A 19,163-nucleotide genomic window follows, 5' to 3' on the forward strand; every position below is an offset into this window, starting at 1 on the left:
TCTCTGAGCCTCTCTCTGCCCTGCCACCTCTCAGGAGTCCTTCTGCATCTCCCAGGGAACAAGGATGCCTGGGGAAGGCAAGGAACCCAGGAGGGACTAATGGAATGGTCAAGTCATTGAGAGCCCTCCCAGGAGGACCATGAGGTCCCCTGACTTTAATGGTGGGAGGGTCACTAGCCTCAGCCACAGGCTGACTCATTCTCCTTGCCCACCCTTTGCTTGAGCCAGGAGTGTGGATGCTTTGATGCAGCCTGTCTCACTGCAAGAGACAGCTCAAGAGCATCGGCCAGGAGTGGACAGGCATGCTGCATCCCTGCACCTGTGTCTGTGGACGGCCCCCACCCTGCTGTCCCAAGGACAGGCTCTGGGGTTTCCTCGCGCCTCTCTGGCCAGGCTTCCCTGCTCCTCACTGGCTCTTGCCCGTGGTCATGCTTTCTTCTTAGGCCAGAGTTCCAGGCTCTCATTGCCCCGTCTCCCCAGAACGCTTTCCTCCTTGGGCACCCCAGCAGCAAGGGGGGAAACTGCCCTAAATGAACTTTGGCTCCTGTGATGTAATTCCTGGGGATGTAATTTCTGAAGCAGTCCTGGCCAGGTGATCCAGCCTCTTCTGTCTCCAGATGCCCCTGGAAAGACAGGAAGACAGCATTTCTGTCGTCCATTACCCCAATGAGAGTGGGGCAGTGAATTATTTCTCTGCATTCATTCCCTCTCGCTCCCAGCATGGGGTTTGCTGCCTCGTTCCTCAAGTGGGCTTGAGGGATCAGGGGCATGGCCATAGTGTGGCCAGCTCAAGAGACTCTGGCCCCTCTTTCCCCATGCTGGGGCTTGCCGCACCTGCCCTAAGTCCCTGGAAGCTCCTCACCACCATTCCTGTGCTCCCTAAGGTGAGGCCTGAGTCAGCCAGGACCAGAGCTCCACCCTGCCTGCCCCGAGGTTCTGGGTTAGGCCTTTTGCAGGTGCTGTGGGAATCCTACAACAAGCTCTGCTGTCTGAGGCCAGACAGGTGAACTCTGGATGCACAGAGCTCCTGCCATCCTCCTCCCCTGACTGGCCCCATCCCCAATCCTGGAGGGCAAGACTAGACTGGAGAGGTGACACATCTAAGACCGACAGAGAGCCCTGCCATCCCTTGAGTTCTGAAATCCTTAGAGATTACTTACCCTCACTGGCTCAGTTTTCTCTTGTCTCAAATAGGGATAATAATTCAGGCCCTTGTGACCTCAAAGGGAAGATTTTAGGGCTCAGATAGGCTGAGTGCTGTGAAAAGGTAAGTCAGCACCAGGCATTTTTGTCATCATTCATGTGGAGGATGTGATAGCAAATGGCCTAAGGCTGGGCTCCACCTGTGACCAGACTGCTTGACTTCCTGCTGTGGGACAAGGGTCATTGGCCCAGATTCCCTTGGGCTGCCTGGTGGCCCATGGTGCCAGCAGGGTGCTGAGAAGGTAGGGAGGGGATGCTGGGCAAGGACCCAGGGCCTCAGAGCTACCTGTAGTTTTCCTCTGAAGCTGTGTGGCTGGGGTTTTTTCTTTTTATGTTTCTATTTATTTTTGAGAGAAAGAGGGAGAATGAGCATGAGCAGGGGAGGGACAGAGAGAGAGGGAGACACAGAATTCAAAGCAGGCTCCAGGCTCCGAACTGTCAGCACAGAGCCCAACGCAGGGCTCAAACTCAACAAACCGGGAGATCATGACCTGAACTGAAGTCAGTCAGACACTCAAGCGATTGAGCCACCCAGGCGCCCCTGGCTGGGATGGTCTTTCAGCCCCAGTGTCAGAGCCAGCTCGTGTCTAGAGGTTGGAACACAGCCTTCAAGGCTAAGTGACCTGGACTTGAGTCCTACTTTGCCTATATTCACTATTCCTCCATGACCAAGTCCTTCAACCTCTCAGAACCTCAGTGCCCTCATCTGTAAAGTGGTAATCACAATGCCAAGCACCTAGGTCTCTCGTTAGAATTAGGTTAAGGGCACCTGGGTAGCTCAGTGGGTTAAGCATCTGACTTCGGCTCAGATCATGATCTCGCAGTTCATGAGTTCGAGCCCCATGTTGGGCTCTGTGCTGAGAGCTCAGAGCCTGGAGCCTACTTCAGATTCTGTGTCTCTCTGAGCCCCTCCCCTGCTCACACTCTGTCTCTCTCTCAAAATAATAAACTTAAAACAAAATTTTTTTTTAAGAATTAGGTTAAATAATTGTGTAAGTGAATGGCCCAGTGGTTGGGGTTACTTTTACCTTTTTCACTGTGAAGCACAGCTCCCAGGCCAAGTTCAGATGCTCTTTGTTTGCAGAGGGAAGTAGAGCCAAGAGCCAAGTTCCAGAGATTCTTTGTAGCAGAGCCTCTCTGTCCTTCCTGAGCCCATCAGGCGAGTCTGGCCAAGGCAGAGATGTGCAGGACCCGGGCCCCAAGTGCCCTGTGCCTGGGACAAGGGTATACACAGTGCAAGGCCACGCTGACCTTAGCCAAGAGCAGGGAATGCCTGCTCAGTAGGCAGGAGTCTGAGTTGAGGGTGAGAACAGTTTCACAGCTGGGCTCTTCAGCTAAACGGGCATGATGTGAGGCTGCTGGGAGGAGCAGCAGGGAAGGCCAGGTTCTAGGGAGGCCCTGCTTGGCTTTCCACTATGGGCTCTGTTGTGATCAGGAAGGTTCAGCCTCTGCTTCCTGACTTTCAGGAGGAAAGGTGTCCTGAGCAGCTGAAAAGTGAAACCCAGTGCCTGGCCCTCTGAAGGTTCCCTGCTCTGAATGAGGCTGGCAAACACACAGATGAGCAGGTTTTCTGGTTCCTGGGGCCTGATGCCTCAGGGTCCAGGACACCCCACCTGCTCTAGGCTTCTCCCTCCTTGTTGGCTTCCTGAGCTGTGGCAGGTGGCTTTGAGAATGCAGGCAGCCTGAAGGAACCGGAAGGCCCAGAAGTCTTGTGCTGGGTGTGCAGAGACCCTGAGTTCTCTCACACACATACAGTCCCTCTTCACAGTCAGCTTCTGCCCTACCAGCTCCGGTAGACAGGAACATTGCTCTGTTTGGCAGGAAAGTTCAGCAGGAACGTCTTGTTGGCCATTTGACCTCCTCCTGCTGTGGTTTTATTGCGAGTTTTCTCTCCCTCGTCCCTTCCCAATACTACCTGAGGTCTGCATTCCCTGGTGGGAAAGTAGAGTGGACGGGGAGGGAGAAGGGAGTTCCAAAGGCTCACTGTGTGGGGAGGTGGGAGGGCAAGGCCAGCATAGGCCTCACTGGGGTTCAGGCCCGTGTCCACCCACCTCATTCCTGGGCTGACACAGCCCCCAGATCACACGACGCACCCTCAGCCCTGGTTCAGAGACCTGCGAGAGGGTGAAGGCAGGTTCCCCTGGCTCTGGCTCAGGACTTTTGGAAAATCTTGGGCTTCACTGTGGTCTCCTGAAGTCCTCACCAACCCTGACGAGGAAGTGGAAGGGATGCCTTCTGTCAGGCTGTCATAGACTCAGGTCAGAACAATAGTTAAGCACTGTCGGCTTAATTTCGCTCCAGAATCGATGGTCTGAAAGACTCATCGTGTCTGGAGGGTGCAGCAGGGTCCAGCCTTCCCCTTGTCCAGTATGCCAGCACCCACCCCTCCTGCCCAGAGAGGGGAGCTTCTGAAATGGCACCACCCCACTCACTGCCCACCACAGGGTATTCACTTTGAGAACATGAAGTCCAGGCTCCTGACCTAGCCCTGAGGGCCTAGCTGTGCTCCTGGGTAGGCAGAGCCTCCAGCCAGCCCAGAACCTGAAACCAGCCCAGAATGTGGGAGGAGGAAAGGCCCAGCCCCCTGCCTAGGGACAGGGCTGGCAAGGGAGCCCCCCAGGACATGATGGGCCTTCTCATCAAGCCAGTGTTTATCTCTGAGCCTGGCCCTGGCCTTGTGAAGACAACCCCCACCGAGAGACCCACCGAGAGGCTGAGCCTAGAGGCCCACCAGTGTTCCTGGACATCTCACCTCTGTGAGGGTGAGGGACAGGAGGAGGAAGGCAGGCCTGGGTTCTGCCACAGGAGCATGGCCACCTCTGCTACTCCCGAAGACCCCCACCTTGCTGGGCTCCAAGTGAATCGGTGGAGCTTGTCAATCAGGTGCTGGGTGGAGTCTAGAAGGATTTGTGCCCCTTCTCCTAAAGGGGAGGGAGGACCAGCCCCTGGGGCCTTGGAGCTGCCCCAGGTCCAGGAGGGATGTGGTGATATGTGGGCTCTGTTCTCAGCCTGGAGAGACAGCTCATTCCCAGTCTGGTTGGACAGGTTGAGGCTGACACACCTGGGAGGACCTGGGGCCTGCTGGGAGGTGGGGGGGTGGGGTGGCTGAGCTGGAGCTGGAATGTGGGCCGACCCCCTCCCCCCATACACACCACAGGGTGTGTCAGCCTCAGGGTGGGTGGAGGGAGCAGCCTCAGAGGTGACCCCACCCCAGGCTCCTCCCTGCAGCCCTAGGGTCCCCTTGAAGAGGGCTCCTGGGACCAGGAGGCTCTAGCACCTCTAGCTACTTCCCTGCTTCCCAGCTGGAAAGGCTGTTACAGAATCCCAGGAATGTGCCTTGAGCTCAGAAAGAAAATTCCCAAAATAACTTCTATAAATACTTGAGGGTAGGGACAGGGAGGGAGCTCTCAGCCTGGCCTGCAGCTGGCCTAGCTGTAGGGGCTGCTTCCCAGGGCAGGCCTTCCCTAGAAGAAGAAAGACACGCACACGCACATGCACACACACACGCACACGCGCGCGTGCACGCGCGCACACACACACACACACACACACACACAGTCAGGACCTTCCTGCTGCCCCTCCCTTCTGGGGGACAGTGTCAGGCACTGAATTAATGGGGTGAGATGCAGTAGCAATTCTGAAAAAGGAAGTTGGGGGCCCTTCTTTCCCTTCTTCCCCATCCCAGGCCCATGTACCCCCCCCCCCACCAGAGAACTTAGTCTTCCAACAGGGAGGGTCCCCCTTAGAGAGCCCCTCAGGCTACCTGTCCTTGTGGCCTAAACAGGGCAGTAAGCATGCACACTGCCTATGGTGTACCTGGCTCCAAGCCTGGGACATTTCTTTTGAGCTGCCATCCTGTGAGGAATAGCAAAGCAGGCAGGAGCCAAGGACCCTGTCCCTCCCAGCCTAGGAAGGGGGCAGGGCAGGGATCCCACACCAGAGCCCACAGTAATGGAGCACAGTCTCAAGGTGATGGGTGTGGCCAGGAGATGCTGACCTCGGGGAAGGCTTCCTCGGGGAGCAGGCTCCTCGGTGGTTGAGATGAGGCCAGATGCTGCCTCGTCTCTGAGGTCCAGGAAGGGAGGGAAGAAAGAATGGATGGAGTTGGGAATTTCTGGGAACTTCCCCCATAGCCCTGCCTTCCCTTAGCGACTGTAACCTGGTCCCTCCCACAGGCGCAGTGCTCAACTGCCATAACATTGCTTGCTAACTGCTATGGGTGGCGGCTATGACATCTCCCAGGTGAGGGTCAGAGGCTGAGTCACCAACAGGTCTGGTTTCTCTTGGCACAGGTGCCCCCTGGCCAGAGTCAGGTAAGAGTCACCAGGGACATTTGGATGGAACTGTATTCCCACCATCTCCCTGGAGACCTATTCTCTGGTCAGCTGGGGTGGGGGTGCCAGGAGGGCAATGGAGGGCCCTTGGCACAGCACCAGGCTGGGGGCAGAGCAGGTGAGACCTCACGTCTCCCCAAGGCAGGCTCTGCCCAGTTGTCAGGCAGCAAACAGCTCTGAGTTGCTACCAAACATGAACAGGCTGGTGTCTCAGGCAGGTGGCAGCAGATCCTGTTACAGGCCCTGGGCCTCGGGGCCCCAGCCTGACCCCAGCCCGGTGTCTCCTTTCAGGCTCTGAGGTCAGCACCCCAGGGTGTGGGGGACGTGATCCAACCCCACCCCAGTCCCCAGTCTTCACCCACAGAGAGCCTTGCCTTCTAGAGGAACCACTTCCTACTACTCCTCACTCAGGCAGGACCCTCTGTGCATCCTGGGGACCCTTCCGTTTGCTGTCTGCCCACCGTGCGCCCTGACTACATGATTTCAAACTCATCACTGCAGAACCTGCACGGTTACCCACTGGGAAACACTGTTCTGTTCCCTGGGTGCAGATGAGGAAACCACAGCTCAGAGAAAATGGGCCACTTGCCCACGGTCACTGCACTTGTCAGTGGCAAAGCTGGGATTCCAGCCCAGCCGAGGTCTTCGGGCTGAGGAGCCCTGGCTTTTTCCTCTACACGAAACATGCAGAGGAGCCTTCTGCAAACTTCCTGAGAGTCAAACCAGGAGAGAGAGAGAGAGAGAGAGAAACACACACACACACACACCCTGTTCAGTCTGCAGGGACGTCTGGCCCCTTTCCAAACACCCACACACTTCTTGAGATCAGGGGTTTTTGAACTCCATTTTAGCAGTGGAGCCCTCTTGTCAAACAAAATCTCACATGGAAGCTCAGTATAGAAATCTTGGTGTGTAAGATCACTGCAGCCCCGCCGTCTCTCTGGGAGGCTCTGCCGGCCCTCCCCATCTGTCCTCTTGCTCCTCCAGGGGCAGCACTCACAGGGCTCAAACCTTCCGTTTTTGGTGCTTAATTTGGGTGTCTGGCAGCCTGTCGTCTCGCCTTCCTTCCCTCCTCCCTGTGGGCTCTGTTCCATCGTGAGCTGCTCAGGGTCCAGCTCCCAGGCCATGCGGGCAGCGCGGCTTGGCCTGGAGCCCTGCTGGCCAGACTGGGCACTGCCCTCTGGTCCCAGGCAGCCCTGAGTCAGCATGGCTCCCATGTGGCTCCGCCCTGCTGCAGCTCCCCTGTCCTCCACCCCATCCGTGTGGTTCTCTGCAGACAGCTTCACCCTGGGTTGAAAAGGCACTGTGAATATGGCTCCCCGTTGCTTTCCTGGCCCCTGGCCACAGGACCACCACCAGCTAGCGCCTCTGGAGAGGAAGAGGCTTTTCCTAGGGCTTCCTGAGCACCATCTTTCACTCTTGCCTAATTGGTCGTGTTCCAAGCTCTCAGAGGACTTTATGAAGTCAGGCATGTGCATCTTCCCCAGTGGGTCTCCATAGCAACAGTGCCTAACTCTGGGGAGCGTGGTGAAGAGGAAAATGTTCCAGCTAAAAATGTACACGGCCATCAGTGGGCGAGCACCCAAGAGGGGGCTCCAGGCACATAGAAGGCAGCTTCCCTCCCCCACCCCAGCCTCCGTCTGTCCAGGAAGTCAGTGTTAGGCTTTACCTCAAATCTCTGAATGAGAGGAGGGCCCCCTGTGCTGCCACCCCGTGCCTCTGAGGGCTGGAACACAGATCAGTGGGATGGCACAAAGCAGCCTTTCTGGGACTGGAGGCTGCAGGGGGTTCTGGCCACCCCCCTACTCACCACCCTATCTCCCACCTCCGGGCACCCTCCCCAATATGAGTGGAAGAGGACATAGAAGGGACGGGGCGCCAGTTTCACTTCCCAAATGTTTATGACGATTCCTGTCACTTCCTCTCTGCCACGGGGGTTGTTGAAGACAAACAGCAGCACCAAGCTTCCTAGCCACCCCTGATCCATCTCCTCAGAGCCTCTCCTACCTGGCATCTGCCCTCCTGTGACCCTCACCTGTCAGGCCATCTGGGGACCCCAATGTCCCAGGAAGACCACTGCTGATGCAGGCAGAGGAGCTGCCCCCACCTACCTATAAGCTTAAAGTTGTAGAGTCTGAAACCCATGGCACACATCCCTCAGGGGGAAGGGTCCCACCACGTGCAGCAGCAAGGCCTCAGGGTAACACACCCATTTGAGAGCTCACACATGCCAGACACTGTCCAGGTGCTTTATATAGACTGACTCCTGTAAACTTGACAAACCTAGAGGTGGATATTGTGGTCTTTCCCGTTTACAGATGAGGAAACTGAGGACCAGAGAGAGGTAACTTGCCAGGATCCCCAGCTATAATGGGGAGATGCAAAGCCAGGTCTGCTGACTTGAAAGCTCATCCTTGGGGCCAGGAGGGACAGCACTCTCACAGCGGGTGATCTGGGAAGCAGGGCTGGGGCGGGGACGGTAGGATTTGCATGGGTAACAAGAACGGTCACTTGATGGTTCCCAAGCCTGAGACTCAGAGCCCTGCCCTGATGGCCAGGATGCCCCTGCTCCAGGATGCCCTTCACTAACCTCACCCTGTGCTTGCTCCCCAGGGTCTGATGCTGAGTCGGCTGGGCCACAAGAGTCTGGCCCAGAAGGTGCTGCGGGATGCCGTGGAGAGGCAGAGCACCTGCCACGAGGCCTGGCAGGGCCTGGGCGAGGTGCTGCAGGACCAGGGCCAGAGCGAGGCCGCCGTCGACTGCTTCCTCACTGCCCTCGAGCTGGAGGCCAGCAGCCCAGTGCTGCCCTTCTCCATCATCCCCAGAGAGCTGTGACATTGCACAGCAGCAGCAGGGTGGGAGGGGGGCTGCCCTAAGGAGTGGGGGGCAGGCAGATGCAGGCAGGCAGCAGGGAGTACAGGGCAGGGGTGATGTGGGACCTCAGAAAAATACATCTCTAGGCAACACTTCTGCAGGCTGCAGCCCTACTTCTCCTCGCCTCCCCCACTCCAGCCCTGCTTTCCTTCCAGGGACAGCTGGGTCCGGGAGCTGCTCTTCTGGAGCTGGGTGGACCAGATTTGCATCAAAAGCAAATTCTTTGCTCCTTGGGATTCAGACAGACATTGTGGCATTTATGAGCAAGGAAGTAGCTGGGAAGCCACATCAGCATGGGGGCATCTCTAAATGTGTTTGTGCATCATCTAAATGTGCAGTAAGGGTCTGGGTCTCCTAGGTACTCCCCCCCCCCACTGTCTAGAAGCCCCCATACTATACCTACCACCCTCCACATCCCTGACCCTAGATTTTCCAGTGACTTTGCACAGGTATTAGCCTTGAACTTCAGCTCCCTGTTCTCCAACACCAAAGATGAGTGCCACAAGCTGCCCTCTGACTAGGCCACGAGGGTTTTCCCCTGTTCCTGACTCAGTGCCTTGAGAGATGGTATGCTTGGACCCTAAGTGACTTACAGTCATAGTGACCAGACTTGCTTCCCAAGAGCACAGGTTGGGGAGCCTTACAGCTTAACTTTACCTCCACCTGTGCCTCCGTGCCCAGGGAGCCCCAGGGTCCTGGTCTGAGCCCCAGTCTCACTACAGGGTTTTAGGTAATTCTCAGGTCTTGCCCAGAGCAGTCCGGGCTTGAAGATTCTGCTGGCAAATGGGAAGAAGTTAGGATCTCTGGGTCCTCTTCCAGGTTTGAGTAATTGGAGGATGCCCAGCTTTGCCCCTCTTTGCCCTGTGAGGCCAGTTGGGCCCCACTGCTCTTCCCCTCTGCTGCCAAGTGCCTTTTGGGCCTCTGATGCCTGACCAGGGGCACCGAGCACCAGCCCTAACTCCACTTCCATTTCTGCCACACTCACCTTTCTGGGAATATTCCCCAAATGGCCCCCCTAGGCTCTAGGTCCTAGGATACAAACATGGCAGCTGGACCCAGTTCTTCCTAATACTTTGCATCAACATGCTCCTTCAAGCCTTAAGTTTCTGGGCTATGGGTACAATGCAGAACCCTCTGAGGACAATGGTATGAAGAAGGGCAGTCTCTAGGACTGACCCCAGCACATCTCACCACCCACAGCCCATTGCCACTTCAGGCTTTTATGGGTGACCTAACCCCCACCCCCACCCCGCCCATCAACCTGGCCATTTGGCTCCCCCAGCCTGGGGCCCAGTGGGGACTGTGGAGACCAGAGGAGGGGACCCTCCTGGCCCTCCCACTCCGTAAGGAGCACTGCAGAGGACACCGGATCCTTCACCGCTTGGTTGAAGGATCTCTGTCTCGATGTGCGCATGTATAAATATAATATATATATATGTGTGTGTGTGTGTGTGTGATAGAGATCTATTTTTATCTGAAATTCTATTAGGAAAAAAACTAAACAGAAAAAGCAAATGCTATCGATTTGCCTCAGGGTGCCCAAAGATTGGTAGTCAGTTATTGGTAATAGGAAAGGCACCAAATGCATTTTGGCTTGCAGTGTTCCTCTGGAGAAGCCTCAGAGGGCTGGGCCAAGCTGCTGGCAGTTTGAAATAAAGGTCTTGGATAAAGAGACCCTTGAAAGGGACATGGCGTGTTCATTTCATCCAACAGGTATCCTAGAACAGGCCTTGAGCGCCTAGTGAGGGGGGAGTATGGCATGGAGGAGAGAAGTCTGAGAGGTCACCAGGACAGGCCACACTAGTGGGAGGGGTGCGGGGGAAGGAGGGGCGCAGGAAGAGACTTTGGTTTGAGCAGGTGAGAGCAGAGAGGGCTAGGGAGGTGCTGAAACCTGGAGGTGGGTGAAAGGAGGCAGAGCAGGGTCCAGGCGGCCTGCCACCTGTAACTCAGGTGGGCCTGAGCTCCCTGCTAACTCTCTAGCACCCAGCTGGGAGAGACCAGGGCCAGACTTGTCATCTGAACAAGAGAGCATGCCCTGCGGGCACTGCTGGTGGAGCATCTCCAGCACCTGGAGGAGAAGCACCAGGAGAGGGCTGCGTGGTGAGGATCCCGGCTGCATGCATCCTGGTCCGCCACCTGCGCTATGAAGTCCATACCAGTACGCTCCTAAAACGTGTTACACCCATTTCTAATAGACTACATACACGTTATAAACATGCATCAAAGTTTTGGAGGATGACGTAAGTTTGCACAGAAGCTCTATTTTCTTCATGTGCCCCAAGGGATCAACTGATGCACCCCCAGGGCTGCAGCCACCTACTCTCAAGAGAGCTGCCCTGGAGGCTTCCCCTAGAACTTGGCCTACACAAGAACTTCCCACTCCTGTGGCCTCACAGTAGTCTGGCCTCTGCTCCCAACCTCAGCCCTACGCTTGGGGTGTGGTTTTGCTGTTCCAGAGAGGAAGGGCCTTTTTTGGAGCTGGTGGGTGCCAGCTTTCACTTTAATACTTTAGGAAACAGTCTTCAGTGATTTAACAATTAGTATCAGATTATTTATTTCCCATCCTCACCCCCAGCTCAAGGACCCTGATGAGCATTAAAAGGTTGCCTGAGGCCATAGGTGGTGTCACATTGTCTGCCAGCCCTGGAGAAAGGTCTAGAAAGCTCATCTTACCAAGAAGAGAATGGAGGGAGGGGAGACCTTCCTATTCCTGACACAAGCTGACATTAGTTGGTCAGATGTTGGAAAGTCAGGCAGTAGTGGGGACCCAGGCATTTCCTGACCCCTGGGTCCCGTTGGCAGACCCCCTGTTCACATACAAACCCCGTGTCCACATACAAACTTGGTGCCAGAACAAGGGCTGGAGACTGGGGAAAAGACTCCGGGTTGCACCGTCACCCGTGGACCTCCAACACCCCCACCACACTCTAGGACACAGCCCTTCAGTATTAATAGTGTTTATCTACAGGCATAAATATGAATGGAATTTCAGCCACCAACACCCAGACTCCTGTCTGATACCAAAGTGCTCATTGTTGCATTTGCTCCCCCACGGGGCGCTCAGATGTCATCACCATGCAAATATTTCTCAGCCTTGGGAAGCTTCCAACTAAACAAACCTCCCCCAGCCCATGCTGCCAGCTCTTGATGGCAACCCATAATCAGGGAGCCTCACACATAAGCGACCTGTGGTACCAACCCCCATGACACTGATCTGAAGGATTGTGGAGGCTGGGAAGGCTGTGACGGGGAGAGTATCCTGCTCTCTGCCCCCTGCAAGAAATGTCTTGGAATTTTTATCAGTCTCTTCCAGTTGCAAAGGACAGAGACCCATTGGAGGTGGCTCCAGGAATGACTCCCACACAGGTGCCCTAGGGCAGTGACTGCAGTGCATGGACCTGGGGCCAAAGGAGCTGCAGTCTGGCTTCTGTGATGGAGTCAGCACCCAGCCCGGACTCAAAGGCACTGCTCTACTACTAACTGGCTGCTTTCTTGGAATCAAAGTGGCAGCAACTATCCTAATGTTTTCTCTGCACAAAACAAAGTGTATAAGGTATAAGTGTTATAAGGCACTTTACTTGTCACATTGCTCCTTTGGTAGTCGACAACCTTGGGAGGTGGGTCTTGTCCCCATGAAAGGTGGAGAGGTTATGGTGCCTGAGAACCTAGGTCCTGGCCTACAGAGCCAGCATTCTTTCCACCGCCTTCTGAAGACACTACACAGCACCAGCTCACTGGCCCTTGAGAGAGAGACACAGAAGTGCCCATCACTGCGGCAGCAGGATGGCCCCTCTGGGATCCATAGAAACATGCATCACAGGGACTGCAGCGTCACAGGGGATGACACACAGGTACAGGGGTACCTTGTGTGCCCAGAAGCTGGCAGCTTCACTCCAGTGGCTGGAGGCTTGGGCCCCAGCTTCAGTGAGGAGGAATAAAGGATCCTCAGTACTGCCTGCTGCTCTCGCCCCTTCTGCAGACAGAGAGGACACTCCTTAAGTGAAAGCCACTCAAGAAACTGGAAGATCCCCAACTAGCAAAGAGGTTCAGATACCAGGCAGCCCAGAAACATGACAAGCTCACCACAGGAGCTGTGTGTTGGGCCATGTGACCACACTTCCCTGCCTGCCTGCCTGCCTGCCTGCCAGCTGATTGGACCATGGGTGGGTTCCACAACCAAAGCTCCTCCTCTGTGGACTGGCCCACAGCTTGTGACATGGCTGAGCCCCGCAATGCAGGGGGTCCCCAGACTGCGGGTGACTGTCCCTGCTCTCCTGGTCTCACTCACTCTCTCCCACTCTCACTCTCTTCTTCCCTTAATTGTCCCTTTGGAATTTGGCAAGAAGTTGGTCACTGTGGACCTCTTTTTAAAAACATGTCTTATTTATTTTCTTCTGACCCATCTGAGCACATATAAATCATGCCCATTTACCCCTTAATACTGCAGTGTGTTTGCAAAGAACAAGGGTCATTGTCTGACATAACCACAGGCACGGTTAACAAATGAGGGGATTTGACTCTGACACAGTATTTTATCTACTCTCCCATCCATATGCCAGTTCGTCATTCGTGTTCTTTGTAGCAGTGTTTCCCTCCAGCCCAAGACCACATACTCCACTTGGTTGTCACATCTCTTTAGTTTCCCTTTGCCTCTCTTTGTCTTTTGTGACGCAGACATTGATAAAGGCTTGCAGAGGCTCTGTCCTCTGCAATATGAGTGTGGGACCAAAGAAGAGGGAAGTAGCTGGTGGTGGCAGCAGAAGAAAGCAGCAGAAACCATGGGGCAGAGAGAAGGGATGGCAGCTGGTCGACAGGCGCAGGAAGTTAGGAGCAAAAACGAAGAGCAGGTGAATCTTCATAAAGACAGAGGTCTCAGATCAAAAAAACCAGATGCCCACTCTCAAAGGGGCAAAAAAATGATGGAGGCACTAGAACTCCATTCTATCCAACCTTTCCAGCTCCTGCAGCCTGACTCTGAGGTCAAGACTCCCCATCTGTAACTGTGATGTCAACTGCTTTGGCTCAGGCTCAGAGGAAGAGTCCATTACGTGTTCTCCCACACTCCAGTCTTATGCCCACAGCTCACTACCCCACCCCCTAACAAGGCCCAGGGCTTAGTGGCTGTGGGTTGTTCCCCATCCCTGAGAACACTCCACCAAGGGTGCAGGGGCTTTGGCAGCCCGGCCCAGTGCACGCCGGGGGTGAACCCACAGAGGCTAGACTGGGCTGGGCTGATGCAGGGCACTCTCCTGCATGCAGACAGCTTCTCTTCTCATCTGGGAGCAACATTCCCCCAGGGCCCTTGCCTTCTTTCATTCCTCCACCTTCCTTCTTCTTCCTCCTATGCATTTGTCTACCAGGTCTCCTGTGGCCTCAAAGGCCCATGCCCTCCCAGGTCTACTTCACCCCTACAGGTCTCTTCCCAGAATTCCTGCTGGGGCTCACTCCATGCCCCTCATTTTCCAGAACCCAATTCCCACACTTCTCAGAAGTATCTCTCCCTCCTTCCCGACTACCACCTCCCACCACCCACATTACGAGACCCTTATGTTTTTTCAGAACACCCAGGCCAGCATAGCCCCTCTGGATTATGCTTCCTGAGTGCAGCCCCCATATCCCACACACATAGGCTCAGCAACACCTACACGTGCCCTCATGAATGGGACATTAGCTGGGCCCTAGGGAGGCTCTCCTGCCACTGGGAGACTTGGAGCACAAATGTGGAGCAAGGCCACTTTGCTCTACCCACCGGTTGACCTTAGCCTTCCCTCTCACCCAACCCACATGCCACTCCAGTGCTCTGCCCTGGGAGTGTCTAAGGCAGAGGCTCTGCAGAGGGGGTCACAGCCCTCCTGAGTCTAATATGGCTGCTCAAGAGCCTGCAGTTGGTCCCAAGCCATTTTATTTTCTTAATAAAGCTACACATGTATTTAATCCTACTCTAGAAATTACTACAGAAATATGCATCTTCTCTATTTAGGATCTCATCTACACTGTAGACATGTGGGTCATTAGACACACTCTCCAGAAGCTTCATTTTGCTTCTTAAGTTTATTTATTTTAGAGAGAGACAGAGCATGTGCAGGAGGGGCACAGAGAGAAGGAGAGAGAGAGAATCCTAAGTAGGCTCCACACTGTCAGTGCAGAACCCAATGCGGGGCTCAAACTCATGAAACCTGAGATCATGACCTAAGCCGAAACCAAGAGTAAGGCACTTAACCCACTGAGCCACCCAGGCATCCCTAGAAGCTTCATTTTCATTTCCATGTAAGTTATTTAAGATAGGGGCACTTTTACTACACCTGAAACTAATATAACACTATATGTTAACTATACTAGACTTAAAACAAATAATAATAACAATAAAAGATAGGGTGCTTTTAAAATTCTGGAATAACATGGCCACCGGAAATTTATCTGGAGCCATAAGTACCATTTGTAAAATATCAGGGAGGATCCCCCTCTGCCCAGCCCCACTTCCCACAATGCAACTTTTAACACATCTACCCCTTAAGTGATCTAGAGAGAGCTTGTTTATAATGTCTAACACCTGCAAACTTAAGATCAACCCTCCAAGAATGATTTCTAAATCAGCACTCAATTTCTTTTTTTTTTTTTAATGTTTATTTTTTGAGAGAGAGAGAGCATGAGCAGGGGAGGGACTCAATTTATTTACCCCCTCTTTTAAAAAACCTGGGACACGTGGGTGGCTCGGTCAGTTAAGAGTCCAACTCTTGATTTTGGCCCAGGTCATGATCTCACAGTTCATGGGTTCAAGGCCCGCATCAGGCTGTGCACTGATGGTGTGGAGCCTGCCTTGGATTCTCTCTCTCTCTCTCTCTCTCTCTCTCTCTCTCTCTCTGCCCCTTGCCCACTTACATGTGCATGCTCTCTCTCTCTCACACAATAAATAAATAAACTTCAAAAAAAAAAAAACCCAACAACTTATTTCATCAGGTGATTTCTGTCAGCACCCAACACCAGCAAGGACTGAGGTTATTCAGGCTACCAGCCATTCCCTAAATAATTCCTTGTGTTTCAAAATAATCAAAGGAACCTCCAGAACATATTTTCTATAAAGCTTCTGCATTTCCTACAGGATAATTGTGTACCTTGGAGCACATCTAGTACTCAGTGAGCATCTACTATGCGGTAACACTGCTAGGCATTGGGAAATTCACTGAGGCCCCAACTCTATGATCCCGAAGCCCACAATCCAATAGTGGATGCAGGCCAGTATCTGGGAACTGCTGGGGCATTTTTGAGAAACACCCAACCAGCCTCAGGAAGATGGGGGAGGGTGCTTGAAGTTAGCACACCAAGGGTGCGGGTGGGGAGTAGTGTTCCTGGCAGAGGATGCCCCACTCCCTATCCCAGCTATGCTGTGTGGAGGTATGAATAATGTCCCATCCTGTGAAAGTGTTCTCCTACATGTTTTTTTTTTTTTAAGTCTATTTATTTAAGCAATCTCTACACTCAACATGGGGCTCAAACTCACAACCTCAAGATCAAGAGCTGCATGATCTACTGACTGAGCCAGCCAGGTTCCCCTGTTCTCATACATGGTAAAGGGACTTTGCAAACATGATTAAGTTAAGGGCCCTAAGATGGGGGGGATCTTCTGGATTCTCCAGGTGAGCCTGATATAGTCACAGGGATCCTTACAAGAGGAAAGCAGGAGGGTCAGGAGCAGATATGATAGGAACAGGGTTTTGGAGCGATTTGAGGAAGAGACCATGAGCAAAGGACAGTGGATGGTCTCTAGAAGCTGAAAAAGAAAAGGAAACACACTTTCCTCCAGAGCTGCTCGAAGGAGCTTCCTTCTGGAACCCAGCCTGCCAACACCTTGACTTAGCCCAGTGGGACTGGTTTGGAGACTTCTCGCCTCCAGAACTAGAAGATAATGAATTTGTGTTGTGTGAAGCAACAAAGTCTATGGAAATTTGTTATAGCAGCCACGGGAACTAATATAGACGGTTTGGTTAAAGCTACCCCAGACACACGGTTGGGCACAGGAGTGCAGTGTAGCCCCCATGTCCAACCTGGGAGGGGCTGGGGATTAGAAGCCTAAACAGGTGTGACCCTGCCTGGCATGTTTCCATGTGTCCCCTCTTGCCCTGTTAAATACGGGAATCTCTAGCAACTTCCTTTCTCCTCGATGGCCCTCAGTTTCCAGGCATGACTGCTGAGCTCAAGGACTTCAGAAAGAGGATGAGGAAGCAACGGCCAGCCCTCATCAAGCCCTGAGCTCCATGTGTGACCCACACATCTCTCAGCATGCTGTCTTCCTGTCCCACCCTGCCCCTAACCTGGGCCACTCAGTTCCACAGGGGTGAACTAAATGAAATGCCTTGTCAATCCCTGCCTCCTGTCCCGTCTAACCCACTCTAGTGACCAGAGATGGGGTGTCAGTGGGCCTGAGCCTGCCTTCCTGCCTAGGGTTCTCAGATACTAAGCCACACTCCCACCCAAAGCAGCCACACTACTACCTCCCCTGATTCTGGCTGGGCCCCTCTGAGCCCCTACCTCTCTCCAGAAGGGTGACACTTTTCTCTGGGCACTGATTTGGCCAATGGTGTGGTTAATAAGACCATGAGGAGCACCCACTGGGAGATGATTCTCCACCCCCTGGGCCTCCCCTCTCTGTCCACCCCCTGGGCCTCCCCTCTCTGGCTACCTCTCCTTCCCAACATCTATGTCCCATCTCTCTCCCCATCCTTGCTCACTCACCACCCCCAACCTCCCAGCCTCCATGGGTCCAGGCTTGGCTCCTCTTACCATCCAGACTTGCCTTCTTTTCTAGGGAGGCTTGTGGATAAGCCTGGGCAGGCTCTGGGACTCTGGCACTGGCCCTCACAAGCCCACCCAGCCCCTGCAGGCCTGAATCTAGAGCCCAAACCCTGCCCTTTAGGCCTGTAGGCTCTGCCTGCCTGCAGCCCTGCCATTGGCCAAAACCAAAGGTCTCTGAGGAGCCCAGCCAAGGGTCCGGCTGGTGAGAAGGGCCTGGGTTCCAGGCTGCTATGGTTCATTCTCCCCAGAACAATTCTACCTAGTAACACTCCAGGTTCTAGGTTCATCCAGACAAACCAGCCCTGTGCTGTTCTCTTCCCTTAGGCCTCAGCCAGATGCTAACATGGGTCAATCTCTTCATAGCTGGAAAGTGACTCTTAGCACAAGGACCCTGTCATCTTCAACCTCTGGGGTTGGGAAAATTATGTGTGCCCCACAGAATTATTGGTGACAGGTGCCTTTACACCATCTTGACAGGAGTCCTCAACCTGGGCTGCTCATCAGAATTACCTAGGGTGGGGGAAGTATTTTTTAAAAATACTGGGCCTGAGTCCTACCCCCAGAGAGTTTAATGTGATCTGTCGGGGAGCTGCCTGACACCAAGATTTTTAAAGATTCCCCAGGGGATTCTAAAATGCAGCTTAGGGGGTGTTTGGGTGGCTCAGTCAGTTAAGCATCCAACTTCGGCTCAGGTCATGATCTCGCAGTCCATGAGTTTGAGCCCCCTGTGGGACTCTGTACTGACAGCTCAGAGCCTGGAGCCTGCTTCGGATTCTGTGTCTCCCTCTCTCTCTGCCCCTCCCCTGCTCGTGCTCTGTTTCTGTCTCTCAAAAATAAACAAACATTGAAAAAACATCTTTTTTAAAAAATAAATAAAATGCAGCTTAGAACCCCTGATTCTGAACTTACAGATTGTGAACTATGTTTTCAAGATAATAGGGCTTTCAAAGTAATCCCAGGCATGGGGACCCGAATCCAGGCAGCTCTGTGCTGCACTGAGGTCACTGGCATCAAGCAGGTGAGACATGACACTGGAGGCAGGCCTGGCACCAAAGTGATGTGGGGCCCTTGGCTCCAGGTCTGGAAGGTGTCCCCTGTAGGTCCAGAGGGCAATGGGGGTGTGGATGGGGGTGAGGAAGAAAGGAAAAAAAGGGAGGAGGAGGAGGACAAGCTGTCCCCATCAGTGCGGTGACTTCTGACATGCATGCTCTGACTTAATGGAGAGAGAACGTCACATGGAAACAGCAAAAGATATTTGCAGCCAAGAAGAGCTATGCCCTCTGGTTGAAGCCAAATTCAAAGAGCAGTTGGGGGCAGGTGGGTGGGTGGGTGGAGAGAGGAACAGAGGATGGTCAATGGAGCTAGGACAGGGACCTGGAGAAGCAGTGTCACAGCAGTCGTTAGGGAAGGGAGGAGGGACTTAGGATACACAGCATGGTCCCTTCCATCTGCCGCTCTCTATGGCTTTTCTAAGCCCTTCTGGACATATCACTTGATGCACACAACAATCCTTGCTGCTAGGTGGTAAAATCCCAACCTCAGAGCTCAAGCTCAAAGTCAACCCAATCTCTCCATCTTGGAAAGAACAGAAGGAGGCTCTGCTCTTCAATTATTGTCTCAGTTTTGGGCTTGTGGCAGGAAAAAGCCACCCAGAATTCCTCTGGTCTCTTTGGGAAAGCTTCTCCCTACTGGTATGAAATACTATACAAAATACTGGAATGTGCCAAAGAGAAGCGGTAAAACATTGCTCTTCTCACCACCTCATTCCCACCAGCCCCTCTGCTAATATCTAGGGCAGAGTCACTGTCACATCGTCCAAAACCACAAAGGAGGATGAGGGCTGCTTTACAGGCAGATGGCAAGACTGGTAAGGAAGGCAGGGGCTGAGGTGGTCCCAGCTCCAGAAAGACAGACAGACAGTCATAGGAGCCAAAGGCAAAGCTAGGTGAATGGAAATGAAAC

General features: G+C 53.7%; 1 protein-coding gene across 3 annotated transcripts in view; it reads left to right on the forward strand.

Annotated features, from left to right (window-relative positions):
- TTC7A (tetratricopeptide repeat domain 7A) overlaps positions 1 to 10,085 on the forward strand; it is a 124,553-nt gene extending 114,468 nt beyond the window's left edge. For all 3 annotated transcript variants that reach the window (XM_043603319.1, XM_043603321.1, XM_043603320.1), the window contains one exon: positions 8,151 to 10,085. In XM_043603319.1, coding sequence (XP_043459254.1) covers positions 8,151 to 8,372 — 222 coding nt within the window. In that variant the 3' untranslated portion in view covers positions 8,373 to 10,085. The remainder of the gene's footprint in view (positions 1 to 8,150) is intronic.
- The last annotated feature ends 9,078 nt before the right edge of the window (positions 10,086 to 19,163 follow it).

This window comes from Prionailurus bengalensis, chromosome A3 (genome assembly GCF_016509475.1).
Source record: "Prionailurus bengalensis isolate Pbe53 chromosome A3, Fcat_Pben_1.1_paternal_pri, whole genome shotgun sequence".
Taxonomy (NCBI): domain Eukaryota; kingdom Metazoa; phylum Chordata; class Mammalia; order Carnivora; family Felidae; genus Prionailurus; species Prionailurus bengalensis.